The following is a 20,362-nucleotide window of genomic DNA, read 5'->3' on the forward strand; positions in this document are numbered from 1 at the left end:
TTGAACCCGAGGGCAAGTACATTTCTGCCATCTGTCTAAGAATAATGCCAAAATGTCCTCCATTTTGATCATGTCTAAAATCATGCATTTATATTAACATTTTTTAAAAAAACCTCAATTTTTTGCGCATCCTCCATTTTTATAAAAATGTGTCCTACATTTGAAAATGTTGCCCTACATTTGTCCCGGTTTGGAGGTCCTCACTTATGGCAACCCTATATATAAAGGAGTTCTCAAGACTGAAGCCCTACTGTTTTAAGGAGGAACCAAGCTGAATTAAGTTACTGTACTAACCAACTAACCAACCAGTTTAAATATGGATCCATCATTCTGATCTGGAATTGCCATAGTCTGCCTCTTCAAGTATCCCACTTCCTATTCTACACTCTCTTTTTGGGGTTCATACAAGGATCATTACCTTGAAAGAATTTATTTTACTAAATATTTTACACAGAAGCAATCCTGAGCTTTTCAGGGTATACATTTAAAGAACCAGACCTAAGCAAGAGATCCAAGTCAGACTCTAAGGATGCAGGCATATGGAGGAGGAGCAGAAAGAGAAATTGAAAACTTTGTTTGAATGTAAAAAATAAAAAATGGAACTGGAAATATTATTCTTCCTCTGACAAATACAAATGACAAAAATGTGAATACTAGAAGTACTAAAGCACTGAGCAAACATCATTAGTCTAAGCATAAGTCTCCACCTTGCAATGGATCCAAGTTTTCCAGCTAAGGTCAAAAGAGGAGGGCAAACTCTCTCCAGAGACTTTTGGAATAGCAGCAGAGGTCATTTCATTGTGTGAGAAGGGTGGGCTCCCTTCATCAAACATAGTTGTTTATTGTTCTGCTTTTTAAATACTGCATCTCCTCGGCTAAAGTCTTACACTGAATCCTTGTTTTGTTGTTCAGCTGGTCCTTCTTTCTCTTCTTTGCGGCAACGTCACAGTTCAGGCTGTTGAAAATGTTCTCCTTATTGTAGTCTTCTTTTCTGCAGTAACTGGGGATAACACAAGAAAGGGAGATTTTAATCTATTCTGAAATCTGGATAATCTCTCTCCCCACCCCTTGCATTAAGAGGAGATCTGAACACAAACACTGACAGCTAAATTTACACATGATGCAAAATTTTACGGGCTACCTATTAACTTCTTGGCCAGCTTCTGAGTTATGGCTGTTATGGGTTTTTTTTTTAACTTCTAAAGTAAGATGGGGAAGTGTTTTGGTTTTCCCTATGAAGGGCTACTGGTACACTAAAAAAGTCAACTGAGTGCCACAACTGATGGTGGGTGAACCCATAGCCAAAAGTAGGCATGGTTGGTATCATGTTCTCCCTCACTCTTGGTGCCAACTCTCCCTCATCTGTGCCAACCCAGATGAGATTAGGCCAAGGGCTAAGTGACACTGTCCTGAAAGACTACATACAGCCTACAGATTCTGCTCCTGAGCTCTAAAGGTGCAGCTCTAAATATCTGTCTTCTAGTAACTCCCTCCTACACTTTAAGATCTTCAGGTAGGGCTCAGCTTCCATCATCCATTCAGCTGAGATCATCAAAGACAAGAAGCAACAAAAGCTTAATCAGTGATAGCTTCTGTCTTGTAGAATTTCCTTGGCCTATCATACATGCTATTCTTAATCTGGTTGGCACTCTTGATAAATCAATGTAATTAGCTTGGGTATAGTTCACTGTGGAAAGCTGATCCATAAGGTTTTATCTAAGTCAGTGGTACTCAAACCTTTTACCATTGGGACTTCCCCTTTACATCTAACATGCGGACGTTGCCCCATTCCGATGTAGTATATGAATAAAAATATTTTATTTAGTGTGCGTATTTTAATTTGCACATTAATGTATATTCACATTTTAACATTGTATAAAGAAATAACATCATTCAAATTGGAACAGTTTTATTTAAGCAAATTCAATATTTAACTCAGCACATGTGTAAATTTTACACATTACAAAGTTTGGGAAGAAAAGGAAAAAGAAGAATCAGGACCTCCCTTGAGCAACTCTCGCACTACCCTGGGGGTCCTGCCCCACCATTTGAGAACCACTGATCCATGTCATTTATCTTCCATCCTTCCTGCGTATTATCTACCTGTTCCTTGAGACCTAGGTGTTCCTGGTTGGCCAAGAGTCTTACTTAAAGCAAAACCATTTATTCTCCCATCTTCTCCTGTCCCTGATGCACAGAATTCCTTCTAGGAACAGGTAGATGGTGCTTGCCACATCCTTGTTTTGCTTCACCTCCACAGTGCGTCCATTTATTTATTTATTTAGACTACATCTCCCAGGAACCTCAATCTGGCATGGCAACTGGCCATACTTTCTGCACGGAGTTCTGAGAGTTGCCATACAACACAAGTCAATTCCCCCCCAGCTCTGGTTGACACCTACTTTTTAAATCATGGCCTTTGGGTTATTCTCTTCAGCGTTTTAATGCCCACACTGACAAAACTGTTCGATTCTTGCAACAACTTTTGCTCACAATCACTGTCCCCTGATCTATCTCTGTTTTCTTCAATTGTCTGATCAGACCACAAACTCCTTAAGGGGCCTATTTTTCTGTTAGGTACCTTGCACACCGTTTGTGCAATGTTCATTTTTTAAAATCCAGTACAGAACAAGAAAGGCCCAATTTCCCAACAAAATATCATATGATTAGCAGACTACCAAGGAGACACCCTCCCCTACAAAACCTATTGGCACGGGTAACAGTAGTACAGAAAGTACTTCTTCATTATCCCCCCTGCCATACAGCCATGTACACATTTGGACCGGGATTTTGTTTTAAAAATTGAAGCAGTTGTGAGAATAATGTGGCCCTTCAGATGTTGTTGAACTGCAACCCCCAGCAGTCTGAGGCAGCATAGCCCAGATGAAGAATGCTGGAAGCTGTAGTCTAACAACATCCGGAAAGCTATATAATTCCTACTCTGGTATGAAAGCATTTCTCCCATCATTTTAAAAAATACTAGTTACGAATGGGTAGGATCATGAGCACTTCCTTTTCTGCAGACAGTTCACATATCCAGGAAATTCTCCCACCTGGAGAGGATGGTGTCTGATACAACAGATAATTGCAGTTTTCTAGGCTGCCTTGGTGAAAATTAGACTAGTATGTAATCACACCCATAATTAAGTGGCAGTTGCACAATGGTACTCATGACCTCTGTGTAGCATCTTTGCCTTTTCTTTCACCTCCTCCTGCTCATCTGATGTCATGGTTTCCTGCTTGTCTCATGCCTAGATTGTAACTGCAAACATCTCCAGGCCCGGATACATGCATCAGGTTTCATGCATCTGCAAATTGTTATTCACACTTTGCTTGAAGGTTTACAAGTAATGCTGTGTTGGAAACAAAGCTTGAGCAGCCTAACGTTGAAGGTAGGAGAGAGCAAGATGTACTGTATATAATCATGTCTAAAACTAGAAGTTTTAGTCAAAAAATTTGCCCAAAAAACAGAGCCGACTTGTAACATGTTACACGATTGGTAGGATAGGTTCAGAGGGGAAGTTATGTATAAAAAGATAGAAAGTAAGGTTAAAATAAAAATAAAATATAGATACTTCAAGATAATTAAAGTAAAGAGGCTTTGAAGATACAGTGTCTATAACACCTATAGGGAAGCGTCTCAAATGGTGAAGATGATATCAGAAGATTGTTGAAGATAACATATATATAAGGATATATTTAGATTAAGTTGTATTAGGATTCTTCTTTTTTTTTGGACTGTAATGTATGAAATTTGTAAAATCTAATAAAAATAAATTAAAAAAAAAAAAAACAGAGCCGACTTATCCATGGGTCAATGTAAGTACTGTAAGTACTGTATTTTAATTCTTATATAAAAAAGGAACCATCCTCTGGGAAAGGCAAGAATATAAATTGTTCTGGAAGCATTTAACCCCCCTTCCTTTACTCTCCCATCCATCCCACATGTAGTGTGAGCAAAAACAGTTATGCCTGATGGGATTTTGTATGGTAAGTTTTTTGGCATCATTTTCCTTTGCTCTATCCTTTAAATCCTTTATTTAGTGCCCCTAAGATCTACCCTCAACTAACCTGAGATAACAAACAAACAAACAAACAAACATCTCTGTAGTTGCTTATTAAAGTTTGTACAGTTGGCCCTCAGTATCCACGGATTCTGCATCCGTGGATTAAACTATCCATGGCTTGAAAATATTTTCCCCTCAAAAAATTCCAAGAAGCAAATCTTGTTTTTGCCATTTTATGTAAGGGACACTATTTCATTCTATATAATGGGGCTTGAATATCCACTGACTTTTGTATCCACAGTGTGTGTGTGTGTGTGTGTGTGTGTGTCTGCAACCAAACCAAAGTGGATACCAAGGGCCCACTGTAGTATTTTTCAGTGATACTTTCTATTAGCTTTGCATTTCAAGTATGAGCAGTCATTTAAGTGAGAGAGGCTGTTGCCACACTGCACTATTAATGCAGTCTGACACCGTTTTAACTGTTATGGCTCCATCTTATGGAAGCCTGGGAATTGTAGTTTGTTGCGGCACAAAGCTCTCTGATACAGGTGGCTAAATATCTGAGACCTGCAAATCCCACAATTCTATAGGACGGCGCCATGGCAATTAAAGCAGTATCAAACTGCATTATTTCTGCAGTGCAGATGCAGCCACAATTACAAATTTTAACTGCAGCTGTATTTGGGAGCTTTGTGTCCAACATACACATTTGTAAATATACAAACTGACAGCAGCATTAGGTTAGCGGTTTTGAACAATCACCGTGAAAATGAACACATGCAAGCCATATTAATAGGAGAGTTTTTTTCTCTTTCAGATGGAGCAGAACTACTGTGTCAGGAGAACAGCACTGCAAGGAAATTACTTCTATAGTTTCCTGGCTGTATGTTTCAAATGTTATTATTTACATAGCAATCTGTTTCAGCATTCTGAATGTGATGCTTGGATCATAAACCATTTTAAAAGCTTGTCTAAAAAGATATGTAAGCACAATAAAACCCTCTGCTGGAGAAAGATATCAGATTCCTTCTTGCATTAGTAATAAGATCCTTCAGACAACTGACTCTGCTGCTGAAACTCCTGCTCAGATTATGGATGTATATTAAGTGTCACTCTTGACCACCAAAAACTAAAAACAAAACAAAAGAGAGAGACTTGTCCTTCTACTCTGTCCAACAGAGAGATGTCACACACCAGCCAATGTAAAACTCATAAATGCCAATAACATGTAAGAAATGTTTAACATTCAAGATACTCCAAACTAGGGACTCTTGGGGCATCTGTTGCTGGAAAAGAATGGTGAGAGAATGCAAGAAAAGGGGGATTTCTTGTGAAAACTCCAGAACCCTGGAACAGTATCATAAATATTTGGGTCTTCTACTTCAGATTGCATAAATTCTGAGAAATGTTAGGAGAAAGTTGGGAGAAACAGCACTTTAGGCAAAGCACAAAGTGTATGTGTTGATGCAGCCATAAATATTTAAAATAACATTATGGTCACATAATCTGGTCAAAGCCCATTGAAGTTCTAGCTGGGACTTTGTACATTCTGAAATTAATGTTGTGTATTCAAAAAAGGGGTATGTTGAGCATAAAATTTAGCACTCTATGTTTATTAAGGTTCTATTCCTTAAGGTTGGAAAACAACAACTCGGCATGAAAGGTAATGCATAATAAAATTTCAGAAGGTAAGACAGGCTGAGGTATAGTGTAATGCTGAATTTCTAACTATTAGGGAAAATAAGTCTTTGATGCTCTGTGTAGCTGTTGTTGTTTTCTCCACTTGCTTGACCAATTATGTAAAATCAGCAACTATATGTAAATCTGCATAACCTATACATTTTGAAAGTTCAACTTTTCTTTTTGAATATATATAGCTTCAGATTTAACTCAGTGTTCTTCAAGAATGCAGAATTGGACAAATGAATCCTGATCCTTTGGACGTATTTTGTACTTAACCAATAGTATGCCCTTCCCATTATAATGCATAAGTGCAAAAGTGGATATACAGTGGGACCTTCTTAACTGCTGGGGTTTGGTTCCAGGACCTCTCATGGATACCAAAATCCATGGATACTCAAGCCCCATTAAATACAATGGCATAGTAAAATGGTGTTCCTTATATAAAATGGCAAAATCAAAGTTTGTTTATTTTCGCGTGTGTATGTATTCAATCATTCACAGCTCAAAAATATTCAAATATATATACATTCGTCCTTCTCAATTTGTGGGGGATCTGTTCCACCCCCAACCCCCGCAAATTGGAAATATCGCAGCTATTCAAGCCTCATTGGTCATAATGGGAGTGCGCTCCTGCGCATGCCCCATTTTGTCCCTCCCTGCTTGCCGTCCGTGAAGGGCCAAAACCGCAAATTCCAAGTCCACGAACTGGGAGGGACGAGTGTATATATATATTTGAATATTTTCAAGCTGTGAATGGTTGAATCAGTGGATAAAAAAAATCTGTGGATATGGAAAGCCTACTGTATATACTAGGCTCTTACTCCATACAAGACCTCTTGCTTTTGTAGTAACAAACTAACAATGCCATGCTTCTGGGCAAAGTCCAGGTCCCAGAAAAAAGGTCTTAGAACAGGACACAGGTTCCAGAATAAAGGCTCTGGATTAAGACACAGGTCCTAGAATTTAAAGTATCTGGTACCTTAGTTTATTTTTAGCTCTCTACTGGGCATTTGTTGAAAGAACCACATTAGCTATTAGTTAATGCCACAAGTGCAATACAAATGTTACTTAAGATGTTCAGGCTAACATAATACAGTTTGAGCTTGCCAATTCAGAAATTCATTATGTTCAGGCAGTACATCCCAAAAGGTACAGAGATCATAGGTATAAATATGCCAAAATCCTCTGAAGTAATCAACATTTGGTCTGCAAGACATCCACTCAATAGTGTAGTAAGGGAGGGCTGCTGAAGATAACAGCTGCTATCTGAAGTCCGAAGGAGCTAGAGTGACAAAGTGTTATCTAAGGAGGCATCACCCTCCCCCATCCCATCTCTCCGTGTTTTCCCAAAGCAAAAGCCATCTCACTCCTTATCTTCAATAGAAACTGTATCTTTGTTTACTTGGCTATGTTACTAGGACATAGAAATGTCACTGGATCAGATGATTCAACCCTACTCCGTTGCTTAATAGCATGTGATAAGACCTGGAACTTGTTAAGAGAAAACAGTCTTGAGAGGCTAAGCAGTAAATTTATACTGTAGAGGTAAAGGATTTTTCTCTTGACCAGGGTCAAGGTTGGCATGGCTGGACGTAGGCCAAGGACCACATTACATCAGTGGGCACATTGTTAAATCTCTGGAGCCTAGCTATTCCTCCACTTCATTTTTACTACGCACTTTTTTGCCCTCTCTGAACAAACAGTGACAGAAGTACCAGTCTGCAATTAATGTGGAATGGATCCAGAAGGAAAGAGCAAACAGATTATGGAGATAGTGACAAAGATGTGAGCTCACAGCACCCTGAAAGCATCTCATCTAAAGGAGTCTTAAAGTCAACACTGCCAGAAAGTCACATATATCTCACAGAAGTTTTCTGAAAGTGCTGTGAACAATTTGCATCCGATTCAGACTTTTGTGAAAGAGAAGAATCTTCCTCAAATCAGAGCCCCCAAATCTCTACCCAGCATTGGAAAGATTCTAGGAAATGTGGTCCAAAAAAGTTATGTTTCCATGCATACTCAGGGACAGCAACATGTTTGAATGCAACCCATTAAAATCTTCTGCGCAAAGAAAACTAGCATGCACTCTGATGGGTCTTCTATGTTTTTGGACTATACCTTGACTCTGCCAAATGGGAGCTGTAGTCCAAAAACTAACATTACCATGCTCTCGATTTGTCATGAGCACAACACTCCCTTTTTATAACAAGGCTGGACAACCTTCAGTCCTGTGCTCAGCTGGACAAATATCCAGCAAGCCAGGCAAATTTCCCCCACTCCTAAAATTCCATGTATCTTTTATTCGATTCTTTTAAAAAACTGACAGCTATGTGCCTTACCACTCTCCTGTGCTAGTCTGCACATTTAGCCAGTTTTTTTTAAATGTACACAGGAATACAGTTATTTCCTTTGCAGCAAATCTACATTTTCTATTTCTTTTGGATGGGATATTTTTATGGAAAAAGGTCTTGCAGGAGTATTATTCAAGGGTGTGGGGGGACGACAATGACGACAAGATATATATAGACAGGTTGCTTACGCAACCAGTGAAGTTCCATGTGACCGACAAAGAAATTATTAGTTCCCTATCCTCATGCCCTGTCCATATGCTGCCATTTGTTTATAACCCAAACATTGTTGGATCTAGTTTAGTCATTAGTTCCAAGAACTGAGAACTGTTTACTTTTTTCAGTTTCCAACTAAGTTTTAATTTTTTAATAAGTAGCCCTGACAAAAGAAACCTTGGGTCTCAGGTTACTCACAATATAACCTGGTTACATTAAGACCTTATTCCATCTTGCATTTAATTTTACTGCAAAACCCTTGGGGTATAGTCTAAGAAAATGACAAGATACTGAGACAAAAGACTGAGCCAAAGCTATTGTTTCATTTTCTGCTTGTTCTCACTGGTCCTTTCATCAGATAGACATGGATTCAAGCATCCTCATTTGTGACATTCAGTACCAGTCCCTGCCAGAGACAGGATACTGGGGTTAGAGTGAGCATTGCTTAATCATCTTTCATCTTTTATGCATGGAAGGCTTTAACATACAAGCACAGATCTCTGCTTAAGTGGCCAACATTCTGTCCGATGCCAAATAAAATAAACCACAATGCCCTGCCATAACTGAGACATTTGTTTAACTAAACATATTAAACAAATAGAGCTCTCAAGAGTTTAAAAATAGATTGAGACCATTTTGTTTAGTTCTCATCGCAACCATTGTATGCACTGAAGACACTTGAACTGTATGTATTGATTGCTCGCAGTTAAATAGATATCACTCTGATTCTAAGTTTTTAAACAAGATTTCACTAATAGGGATACCATTTTCTTGTTACCACAGAGCTGTGTTTTATCAAAATAACCACCCACTGATTATTATGTAGAACTAACCCTCAGATTATTTAAAGTGGCATCTTCCTGGAGAGCAGACAACTGAAATTAAGCCTTCAAAATAGCCACAGAGACTTTCTATAGCCCAATTCTTGCTGGCACACTTCCTCTGAAGATAATATAGTGCCAATCTTCTGTATGCTTATTCAGAAACAAGTCCCACTAAATTCAGTAAGTTTTCCTTCCCAAGTAAATGTGCATAGTGCTGCAAACTTGGAAATGTAATTCTCCACACATTTCTTATTTAGTAAATGCCACTGTGTTCAGAGGGGTTTACTGTTGTGCCACGCAAGTGCAAAGGAATTGGAGCTCGATGGCCATCACATTACTTCCACTTCTAACACTCTGCCCAAGCTAAGCTGCAAACTGGTTTTTATCTGCTTCTTCTCATTTTCTTGCATGCACAGTGAGCTCATCCAAGAGGCTTCAGAATCCTAAGAGCTAGAAATTAAGTTGGCTCCAGTACAGAAATCATCCATCTTAAATTATCTCATAGTTTGCTGTGCATTTTAGGCAGACAGAAGGAAAAATATTTATGTGTCAGCCACAAATCTTGTAGAATTTAACCGCATAATGCACATGCTATTTATTCCATGGAAAAAACTTCCTACTAATGGCTTATGGGTTGCTTCGTGTGTATGTGGATAAATACATTAAATTTCATTCTTCTGTGTTGACCCTTCCTTTTATAATCTGTCTTTCTTTGACGTGCAAATTATTCTGCAAGATGCCCAAGAAAAGTTAAGTTCATGAGGGGGTCATATCCATTCTCTGAAGCAGTAAAAATGTGTCTCATTATATTACAGTACACCCAGGGACACCTTTTCCAGGTATATGCTATGACCAAGGCTGCATCCACACTGCAGAAAGAATCCAGTTTGACACCACTTTAACTAACCTGGTTCAATGCTGTGGAATTCTGGGAATTGTAGTTTTGTGAGACAGAGCTCTGGTGCCACATCAGCTTACCATATAACATAATGCTATGCTATGTGTGAAATGGCCTGGGGTCTCCAAAGACTGAGATTGCTATCACACCGCAGAGTAAATGCAGCTTGACATCATTTTAACTATCTTCACTCCATCCTATGGAATCCTATAATTTGTAGTTTGTATTGCCACCAGAGCCAGCTGACAGAGGTGGCTAAATAGCGCACAAAACTACAGCCCCAGAATTCCATAGCACTGAGCCATGGCAGTTAAAGAGATGTCAAACTGCATTAATTCTGCAATGTAGACACAGCTTGAGAGGGTTTAAAGCAAAAGTATGAGCAGAACCTGGCAGGGATTGGGGGCTGGAGTGAGCAGAGAATTAGATGGTGGAAACAAAAGCTCCAGTAGTATTGCTCCTGTTAACAAAGAACACCAACACTTTGTAATTACATGTTTCTGAACATATACAAAGTTTGCTTCCCAAAGGCAGTTAACATCTTGTCCATCTGGAGGTTGACTTTCTATCCCTTGGAATCTGGTGTCCTGTGTCCAAGCTATTTTTCTGATATTGATAGGGAGTTCCTAAACTAGACTATGGCCCATTACAGATGGGCAAAAAGTATGTGCCACACATGTACTAGGGTTAGAAAGGGGTGTCCTTTCCGGACACCCCTAACCCTAGTATGCACCGAGCGGGTACAAAATGGTGGTGCCCGTTCTACATGGGCGCCGCTATTTTGATGTTGTGGACGCCTAGTGTCCACACGTCACGCGGCGGAAATGATGCCGTGAATGCGCCATTGGCGACTTGCGGCACCATTACTGCACCGCAAGAAGCAGCTGCATTTTGCAGCTTCTTTTTTGTTGCACGGAGGAGTTGCGCGGTTTGGCCGCTGGGGCTCTGCTCAGCAAATGACGGCGCCAGCAGACTGCCCTTTTTGGGCGGTCTGTAAAGCGCCTATAAGAACAACCATCTCTAAAGAGCCAGTGTGGTGCAGTGATTTGAGCACTAAATTACGACTCCAGAGACCAGGTTTCAAGTTCCCGGTCAGCCATGAAACTCACTGGGTGATCTTGGGCAAGTCACACTCTCTCTGCCTAAGAGGCAGGCATAGGCAAACCCCCTCTGAACAAATCTTGCCAAGAAAATTCCACGACAGAGTCACCTTAGGGTTGCAGTAAGTCAGAAATTACTTGAAGGTACACAACAACAAAGAACAGTTACGCTGGATCAGACCGAAGGCTGATCTTGTCTGCATCTGCACTGCAGAAATAATTCAGTCTGATGCTGCTTTAACTGTCATGGCTCAATGTTATAGTTTTAGAGGCATTTAACCTTCTTTGTCAGAGAACTCTGGTGCCACAACAAACTACAAACCCTGGGATTCCATAGCATTGAGCCATGGCAGTTAAAGTGATGGTACATTTTTAAAGTGCAGATGCAGCCCTAGTCCAGCATTCTGTTCTCAGAGAGACCAAAGAGATCCCTGCAGGTGTCCCACTCATTCCTTTGCTGGTGGTCCACAGCAAATAGTATTTGGTGACACACTGACTCTCATATTGGGAACAATGCACAATGCTTCAGGACTAGTAACCATGGGTAGCCTTATCTTCTGTGAGTTTTTACCCTAATCCCTCTTTAAAGCCATCCTAAATTTGCAGCCATCACTACATCTTGCAGTAACAAACCTCCCAACAGTGTGAAGAAAAACATACTCAGTGTCAAGAACTTGCTTCTACTGATCCAGAATCTCCCAACAGTTCCCCAGGATGACCATTGGCTTCAACATTATTACGTTTTCTTCACATTTCTGCCACCTATTTAGAGGACATGATGAGACCCAACATTTAATGGTTTGAGTTTAATGGTTTGAACCAGGGGACCAGGGTTCGATTCCCAGCTTGGCCATGAACCCCACTGGGTGACCCTGGGCAAGTCACACTCTCTCAGTCTCAGAGGATGACCATGGCATACCTCCTCTGAACAAATCTTATCAAGAAAACCCCATGGCAGGTTCCTTTTAGGGCTGCCATGAGTAGGAATCAACTTAAAGGTACACAACACACACAAACAGGACATGACAACAGGTCACACATTCCGTGTTAAGGGAGTGCAGTCACGATCTGGAGTATTAGGTTTGTTTACACAACAGCTGGGACACACATTGCTTCACTCGAAACTTGCTTTTAAAAATGAAACCAGTCATTCACCTCCATCATCCTGTTGTGAAGGGGAGGAGTACAACAGAGCAAGACGCTGTTCATGCCTTCGCATTCGGAGCCCATCACCAAAATGTGTACCACCAATAAACCATATTGCTGCAGGAACCCCCTACAACACATCCATGAGCACTAAGGACAAGGATCCTTCTGGTTGTGAGTCTTTTAGCTCTGGCCACTGACCACGAGAAAAAAGATTTAATCCATCTAATACAATTATGGATCAGTGGCAACCCTAAGGGATGGAAGAGAAAATGCACTGGAAAGGATGAAGTGTGCATTCTTGTGTGCGAAAGCAGATGCTACAACAAACTGATTACTTTATGATGCCCTCAAGATCATGTCTCTCTCAGCTTGCCATCTAAAGGTTCCTAGAGGCTCAGGTAATCTCTAGCCATCTTTGTTACTTCCTGGCCAAGTGTTTCTTTAATTGCCTTGGGAGCAGAGATACAAATCACCGACCAAGGCAATGTAATTTATTTATTAAAATTATACAGGTTTGAGCGTTGGACTACTACGAGTCTAGAAATCAGGGTTCGATTCCCAGCTGGGCCATAAAACCCACTGGGTTATGGGTTGACGTAGGGTCACCATAAGTCTGAAAGGACTTCATGGCATACAACAACAACAAGAATCCCCCCCAAAACTGAGACGGAAGATGACTTACAAAAAGCTAAAGCAACTACAAACAAAATCACATGTAAAGACAAATTAGAGAGCAAGCGTGGTCAGACTACATCTCTGGAGGCTAGGGTTCGATTTCAGCTCAGCTATGAAAGCCACTGGGTGACCTTGTGAAAAGCACATGCTCTCAGCTCAGTGGAAGGCAATGGCAAACCTCCTCTTTAGGAACTTGCCAAGAAAACCCCACGATAGGTTCGCCTTAGGGTCAACATAAGTTGGAAACAACTTGAAGGCACACAACACGCACATATACACACTTCCTAGCTGGTAGCTATCCCCGGGGCTGTTTATTAACATAGAAGCAAAGGAGGTTAATGAAAATAACTCTAAGAATACATACTAAAAATAAAATCTAATGATAACTTTCCAGTGGCCAGATCCGCCATTTCCCACACCAACCTACAGCAATCTTAGGGTGCATCAACACTGTAGAAACAATGCAGTTTGACACTACTTTAACTGCCATGGCTCTTTCCTACAGAATCCTGGGATCTGTAGTTCTGTGAGGCACCACCACTCTTCGGTGAGAAAGGCTGAAGACCTTGGGATACTATAGATCCCAGGATTCCATTAGACAGTGCTACAGCACTTTAAGTGGTGTCACACTGCATCATGTCAACAGGGAAGAAACATGCCAAGAAAATCCCGTGAGAGGGCTGCCATAAGTCAGAAAGGACTGGAAGGCACACAACAACAACAACAACAACAACAGATGCACCCTCAGACAGTCAGAAAGGCAAGACACTGAACATGTGGAGTGGAAGAGAAATGCAAGCTTGTAATGAGGGTTGCATCCGCACTACAGAAAGAATCTGGTTTGACACCACTTTAACTGCCATGGCTCCATGCTATGGAATTTTGTGAAGCGTCGTTTGTTGTGGCAGCTCTGGTGCCAAAACAAAAGACGTTTCCCAGAATTCCATAGCATGGAGCCATGGCAATCAAAGCGGATTCTTTCTGCAGTGTGGATCCAACTGAGCAAACACTCCTTCCTTGGAGGCTAACGGATGTTTGGCTCTCCCTTCGCCTTCTCCTTGTTGGAAAGGGTTTACTGTTTTTCTTTTCAAAAAGTTCTTTGCACACCAGAGGATCTGCCTTCCCGCAGTGACACCACAACAAGCCCAAGGTGAACAACAGAGGCCTCCAAGCATTGCACTAAGGGATTTGCCCCTGGGAGGGCAGCCTCACACACACTGCCAAAAGCAAAAGAGATGACAGGGGCTGGGTGTCTTCTCCATCTCCAATAACCTGGCCTCCCACCAGCTCCCCAAAGGGCCACAAAGCTGGACACAGTTGCAAAGCCTGCAAGGCAAGACAAGCTCCCTGCCAAGAGAGGGATGAAGGGCTCTCTCATCCAGCCTCACCTGTTCCGCTCAGCCAGGTAGCTCCCAGGGTCCTTCTCACCCTCCAGGCACCTGGACCAGCCATTGGCAGTCTTCACCCAGGTTTGGCCAGGAGAGCGCCAGTCTTGCCCCAGGAAAGGCATCCTTGACAGCCACTGGGGTCTGTGATGATACTCTCTGTGTGTGTGTGTGTAGTGTGTGTGCCTGATCTCCACAAAAAATATGTGTGTGTGATTTTAAAAATAAAATATGTCCCTGTGAGATTTAAAATAAAATCTGATTTGTGTGTGTGAGACAGAGAGACAGAGAGATTTAAAAATATAATTGGTGTCTGTGTGTGACTTAAAATGAAACACACTATTCAAAACCGAATACAGTTTGTGTTTGTGTGTGTCGTTTAAACACAAATATAATTTGTCTGTGGGGTTTTTTATAAAAAAATGTGTGTGATTTAAAAAAAAATCCTATAAGGTGTAGTGTGTGTGTGTGACTTTTATAAAAAAAATGAGATATAATGTGTGTGTGATGTAAAATAAACTATAATGCGTGTGTGTGTGTGTGTTGCAATAAAGCACTAACCCCGGAGTGTCTTCTGGGCGATCTCTGTTTGCTTGGCTTCCTCTCTCTCTCTCTCTGCAATGCAAAGGCACCCCAAAAGGGCAAAGGGATCCCTGTTTTTGCGCAGCAGCAGCAGCCCCTCTGCTCTCCTTTGCTGCAGCGCTGCTTCCTCTGCCTATTTATCCCTTGGGCTGCTCTTTGTTGCCGGAAGAAGAGCAACCCAGGCTCCTCCTTCTCAGTCCTGGGATTTGGGGAGGGACACGTGGCTTTGTTGATCAGGGAGGCTGCCCAGGCCTTTGGCTTTGCCTCTGCTGCTGGTGGCGCAACCCTGGCCCTCTGCTGCCAGGACCACCCTCCTTTGGAGGCTCCCCAGAGCAAAGCATGTATATGTGTGTGTGTGTGTGTATGTGTATATGTATATATTGGAAAGTCCCTTTGCTTTGCTCTCTCTTTCTCTCTCTAATATATATTTAAAAGTCCTTTTGCTTTGCTATATATATGTGTAGGCATGTGTGTATGTGTGTATATATATATATATATATATATATATATATATATAAAAGTCCCTTTACTTTGCTCTCTCTCTCTCTAATATATATTGAAAAGTCCCTTTGCTTTGCTATATATACATACATACATACGATATATAGAAAAGTCTGTTTGCTTTGCACTCTCTCTCTATATATATATACACACATACATACAGTCAGCCCTCCTTATCCACAGATTTTTAGCCAAAGATTCAAGAATCCATGGTTTGAAAATGCTTTATGTATACACACACACACACACACACACACACACACACATACACACACACACACACACGTATATAGATTCCAGAAAGCAAACCTTGATTTTGCCATTTTAAATATTTAAATATGTTTTGCCATTTTAAATATTTTAGTGAATATTTATATATACATATTTATATATATAAATATTTTCTTTTCAGTATATATATGTAGAAAAGAAAGGGACAATATATAAAGGGACTTTTCAATATCTATCGATCTATCTATCTATACAGCAAAAGGACTATATATATATAGCAAAGCAAAGGGACTTTTCAATATATATATATATATATATAGAGAGAGAGAGAGAGAGAGAGAGAGAGAACAAAACAAAGGGATTTTTCAATACACACACACACATATATATAGCAAAGCAAAGGGACTTTTCAATATTATACACACACACACACACACACAGTGGACCCTTGTTATCCGCTGGGTTTTGGTTCCAGGACGCCTGTGGATAACAAAATCCATGGATGCTCAAGTCACATTCAATACCATAGAATATCAAAATGGTGATACAAAAGAACATATAATTATTGTTTTTATCCCCCCCCCCTTCCCCAGTTCTTCTTATTGGAAAAAAATAAGTAAGGATGCAGTGGCTCAAGTGGTGAAGATGCTGACTCTGTTGATTACAAGATCAGCAGGTTGGCAGTTTGAGGCCCAAGTGCTAATGGGGTGAGCTCCCGTAACTAGTCCCAGCTTCTGCCAGCCTAGCAGTTTGGAAGCATGCAAATGCAAGTAGATAGATAGGTACTACTTCGGTGGCCACATGATCGCAGAGTTATAAACACTATGGTTTATTGTAAGGCGGGGTGGGAATTGTGCAGCCCTCCAGATGTTGGCATGCAAATCCTGCCCAGAAGTACTAAGCAGGACAACAAATGTTGAGGAACTCTGAGAGTTCCAGGTCAGCCCCATCTGGGGGGCCACACAAGACCCATCCCATCTTCGGTGTAAAGAAAAACAATTGTACACTCATTGTTTCCACCACTCGCATGCCTGCCAACATTTCAGGATAAGAACCAGGACACATGTGGCCGAGTGTGGTCACAATGGCAAAAGTTAATAATGAGGAAGAACACACAAACTAGGAGTTTACTTTTGCCTGAGTCTACTGGGAAGGGATGTGATGGCTTAGAACACTCCTCTAGGCATTTGTAGCTCTTCCAGTGCAAATCAATGGTCAATGTCTGGCAGATGTTGACCACAGACTTGCACTGAAGGACCTAGAGATTCCTAGAGAGGTGTTCTCTCAGGTAGAAACATAGTGTTTTTGTTATTTGCACTTTTCCCACATTCACAGGGGTACTGTGCCTCTAACCCCAGCAAATGTGGAGGGATGAGTGTATACGAAAAGCAGGACTGGACACAGAAGAAGGAGGAGTCAAAATAGGAGGAAGGAATATCAACAATCTAAAATACACAGACAACACCATACTGCTAGCCGAAAACATCACAGATTTGAAACTAAGGAAGATCAAGGAGGAATGTGCAAAGGCAGGCTTATTGTTGAACATAAAGAAAACAAAAATAATGACCACAGGAAATGTACACAGATTTGACCTAGACAATGAGGAAAGAAAAATAGCAAAAGAATTTTCATACCTGGGATCAAATATTGACCAGAGTGGAGACTCCAGTCAAGAAATCATAAGAAGACTAAGAATGGGGAGGGGAGCTATTTGAGAACTAGAAAATATCCTAAAATGTAAAGACATACAACTGAGCACGAAAGTTAGAATCACACAAGCCATTGTATTACCATGTATGGATGTGAGAGCTGGATAGTTAATAAAGTGGATAGGAAGAGAATGAATTCGAGATGTGTTCCTGGAGAAGAGTGCTGAGGTTACTATGGACAGCCAAGAAGTCAAACAAATGGGTCCTAGAGCAGATCAAACCAGAAATCTCTCTGGAAGCAAAGATGACCAGATTGAGGCTGTCGTACTTTGGCCACATCATGAGGAGGCAAGACTCATGAAAAAGACAATAATGTTAGGAAAGGTGGAGGGAAGGAGAAAGAGAGGAAGGCCACATGCCAGATGGATAGACTCTGTTAAGAAGGTCAAGGGTATGAATATGCAGGACCTGAACAGAGCAGTGAAGCATAGGGAGCCTTGGAGATGTCTCATCTACAGGGTCGCCATAGGTCGAGATCGACTTGATGGATAGCAACAACAACAAAAACAACTATATATAAAATTCATCTCACAACTGTGAATTTTCTGCCAAAGAGGGATTCCTAGAGTGAACATATTAATCAAAAAACTGCAAATACAGTTGCCCCTCCAAGTTCTTGGACTTGAAATCTGTGGACTTGAAAATGCATGGAGGGGTGACCGCCTCAATGGGGCTCATGCTCCGCATGCACACACCCCATTCAGTCCTATGGGGCTTGAATATGCACAAGTTTTGGAACACACTGGGATGTGTGTGTCTGGAACAGATCCCCTGCAAGTTCCAAGGGGCAACTGTAATCAAATCTGCAAAAGTCAAAGCCACAAAGGTGGAGTGCCAACTGTAGTCAAAGGCCTGCCTAAACAAAAAGGTTTTAACCTACTGGAGGAAGAGAGCAGGGAGGATCTAACTGGACCTTCCATATAAAAGAGTTCTACACTTTGGGAGCAGCCTGATGACTCTGAGTCTGGGGGTAACAGCACTGTACTGGGGTGATACTAACCCTAGGGACACCACTGAATCAAGCCTGGGTCTGTTTTGCATGCAGCCATCCTAGCTGGTGTGTGTTTAAATGTGTGCGTGTGTGAAATGTGAGGAAATATTAAACACTGGCCCCATACAGACAGGCCAAAATAAAGCTGCTTTGGGTTATTTTGGAGGTATGCTGTTTAAATGATGCATGCATCGTAAGAGTCTGGAAACCATGCCAAAGCCATGCTCCATTCCTGCATGCATCATTTAAACAGCATACCTCCAAAGTGACCTAAAGCAGCTTTATTTTGGCCTGTCTGTATGGGCCCACTTTTATCTTTTTAATATTGTAATAATTTAAATCTGTTTTAAAGAATCACTTTTCTATGCTTTTAAATAATGGCTAAATACCCAACTCTTCCAGACAGGGCAAATGTGTTGAGAGATTTTGGTACAGTATACCCTCCACATTTGTTGGGGTTAAGGACACAGGACCCCCGTGAAAGTGGGAAAACTGCATTAAAAACCCCCACACTATTTATTTTAACCTGAGAGAACACCTCTGAAGGAATCTCTAGGTCCTCAAGGGCAACTCTATGGTCAGCATCTGCCAGACATTGACCATAGAATTACGCTGGAGGACCTGCAAACACCTGGAGAAGTGTTGTCTCTAGGAATTTCTAGGCCGTCCAGCATGACCTTTGGCAGACGTTGACAACCAAGTCATGCTGGAGGACCTAGAGATTCCTAGAGATAACATATTAATCAAATTCGTAAATAATCATACACTGGTGCCTCGGGATACGAAATGATCGGGTTACGAAATTTCCGGGATACGAAAAAGTTGGATTGGCAAAAACTGTTTCGGGTTACGAAATATTTTTCGGGTTATGAAATTCATTTCGGCGCGAAATTCAAATGCTGCAAAGTGCAGCTATAGGCTTTCCAGTGCTAACGGATTATTTTTCGGGTTACGAAATTTTCGGGTTACGAAAGGAATGGCGGAACGAATTAATTTCGTAACCTGAGGCACCAGTGTATCTGCAAAAGTCAAAGATGCAAATGTGGAAGGCAGACTGTATTTGTTGTTGCAGGTCTCAGGTTTTTTTTAAAAAATAATAGCCAAATGATGTTTCTTGTGATATGCCCAGCGCACAGCTGCACCAGGAATGTTCCAGGTTTTCTTCCCAGTTCATATGGGGTGACAATCAATAGTCCAGCAACTACCCTAAGTGTATAGTTTAGAACATGGCCTGACATCCCCTCCTGTGGATAGCTAATCTGGGGCAGACACTCAGATTCCTTGGCAGACGCTCTCTGGATGGAAAGTATTTCCTGAAGGTAGAAAATTTTGAGAAGTACTGTTCTAGGGAAAGTGATCATGTAACAAGCCATCTCTCTTTTCTTTTACTTTAACCTACTTCACAGGACTGCTGAGAAGGTGAGATGAGGTGAGGCTGATAAATCACTTAGAAGACAGGCATTTAATAACATCCTTCTAAACTAACTAATAAGCCAGAGGCTTCTAATGTTGGTCCCCTACTCAAAGACTTTGGGTGCATCTGCACTGTAGCAGTAATGCAGTTTGACATCACTTTCACTGCCATGGTTCCATCCTACAGAATCCTGGGATTTGTAGTTTTGTGAGGCACCAGGCATCTTTGGCAGAGAAGGTTAAAGACCTTGTGAAACTACAAATCCAGGTTTCCATAGGATGTAGCTGCAGCACAAAGTAGTCTCAAACTGCATTATTTGTACAATGTAGATGCACCCATTGTCATTTCAATTTCTTGTGCATTAAGCATGCAGGAAAGCAGTGCTATAACTATGGGAGGAAGGAGGGCAAAGGAGGAATATTGTTCCTCCAAATAAGAATTTTGCCCCAAATGAAATTTTCCTTCGTTCCTCAGATTGCTAGCATTGCAGTACCTTAATACTTCAGTTGAACATTTAGAAATATGATTTTCAGTCTGCTACTTTCTGCAGTGCTAGAAATTTGGGGACTAAAGGGAAATTTTGTTGAGGAGACAGAATTCTTATTTAAAGGGGCAATGCCCTCATCGCCTCCATAGCTATGCCTCA

The 20,362-nt window shown here is 41.1% G+C and overlaps 1 protein-coding gene across 1 annotated transcript in view; it reads right to left on the bottom strand.

Annotated features, from left to right (window-relative positions):
* Window positions 1-14,995, bottom strand: part of FBXO32 (F-box protein 32) — a 37,802-nt gene extending 22,807 nt beyond the window's left edge. The window contains exons 1-2 of the mRNA XM_089517912.1: window positions 14,289-14,995; window positions 888-1,000 (exon numbers count right to left, since the gene is read on the bottom strand). Of these exons, the coding sequence (XP_089374038.1) occupies window positions 888-1,000; window positions 14,289-14,410 (235 nt within the window). The 5' untranslated portion in view covers window positions 14,411-14,995. The remainder of the gene's footprint in view (window positions 1-887; window positions 1,001-14,288) is intronic.
* Between the last annotated feature and the right edge of the window lie 5,367 nt (window positions 14,996-20,362).

The sequence above is a fragment of the Sceloporus occidentalis genome, unplaced genomic scaffold (assembly GCF_023333645.1).
Source record: "Sceloporus occidentalis isolate IW3139 unplaced genomic scaffold, rSceOcc1.0.p SCAF_3, whole genome shotgun sequence".
In the NCBI taxonomy this organism is placed as follows: Eukaryota; Metazoa; Chordata; class Lepidosauria; order Squamata; family Phrynosomatidae; genus Sceloporus; species Sceloporus occidentalis.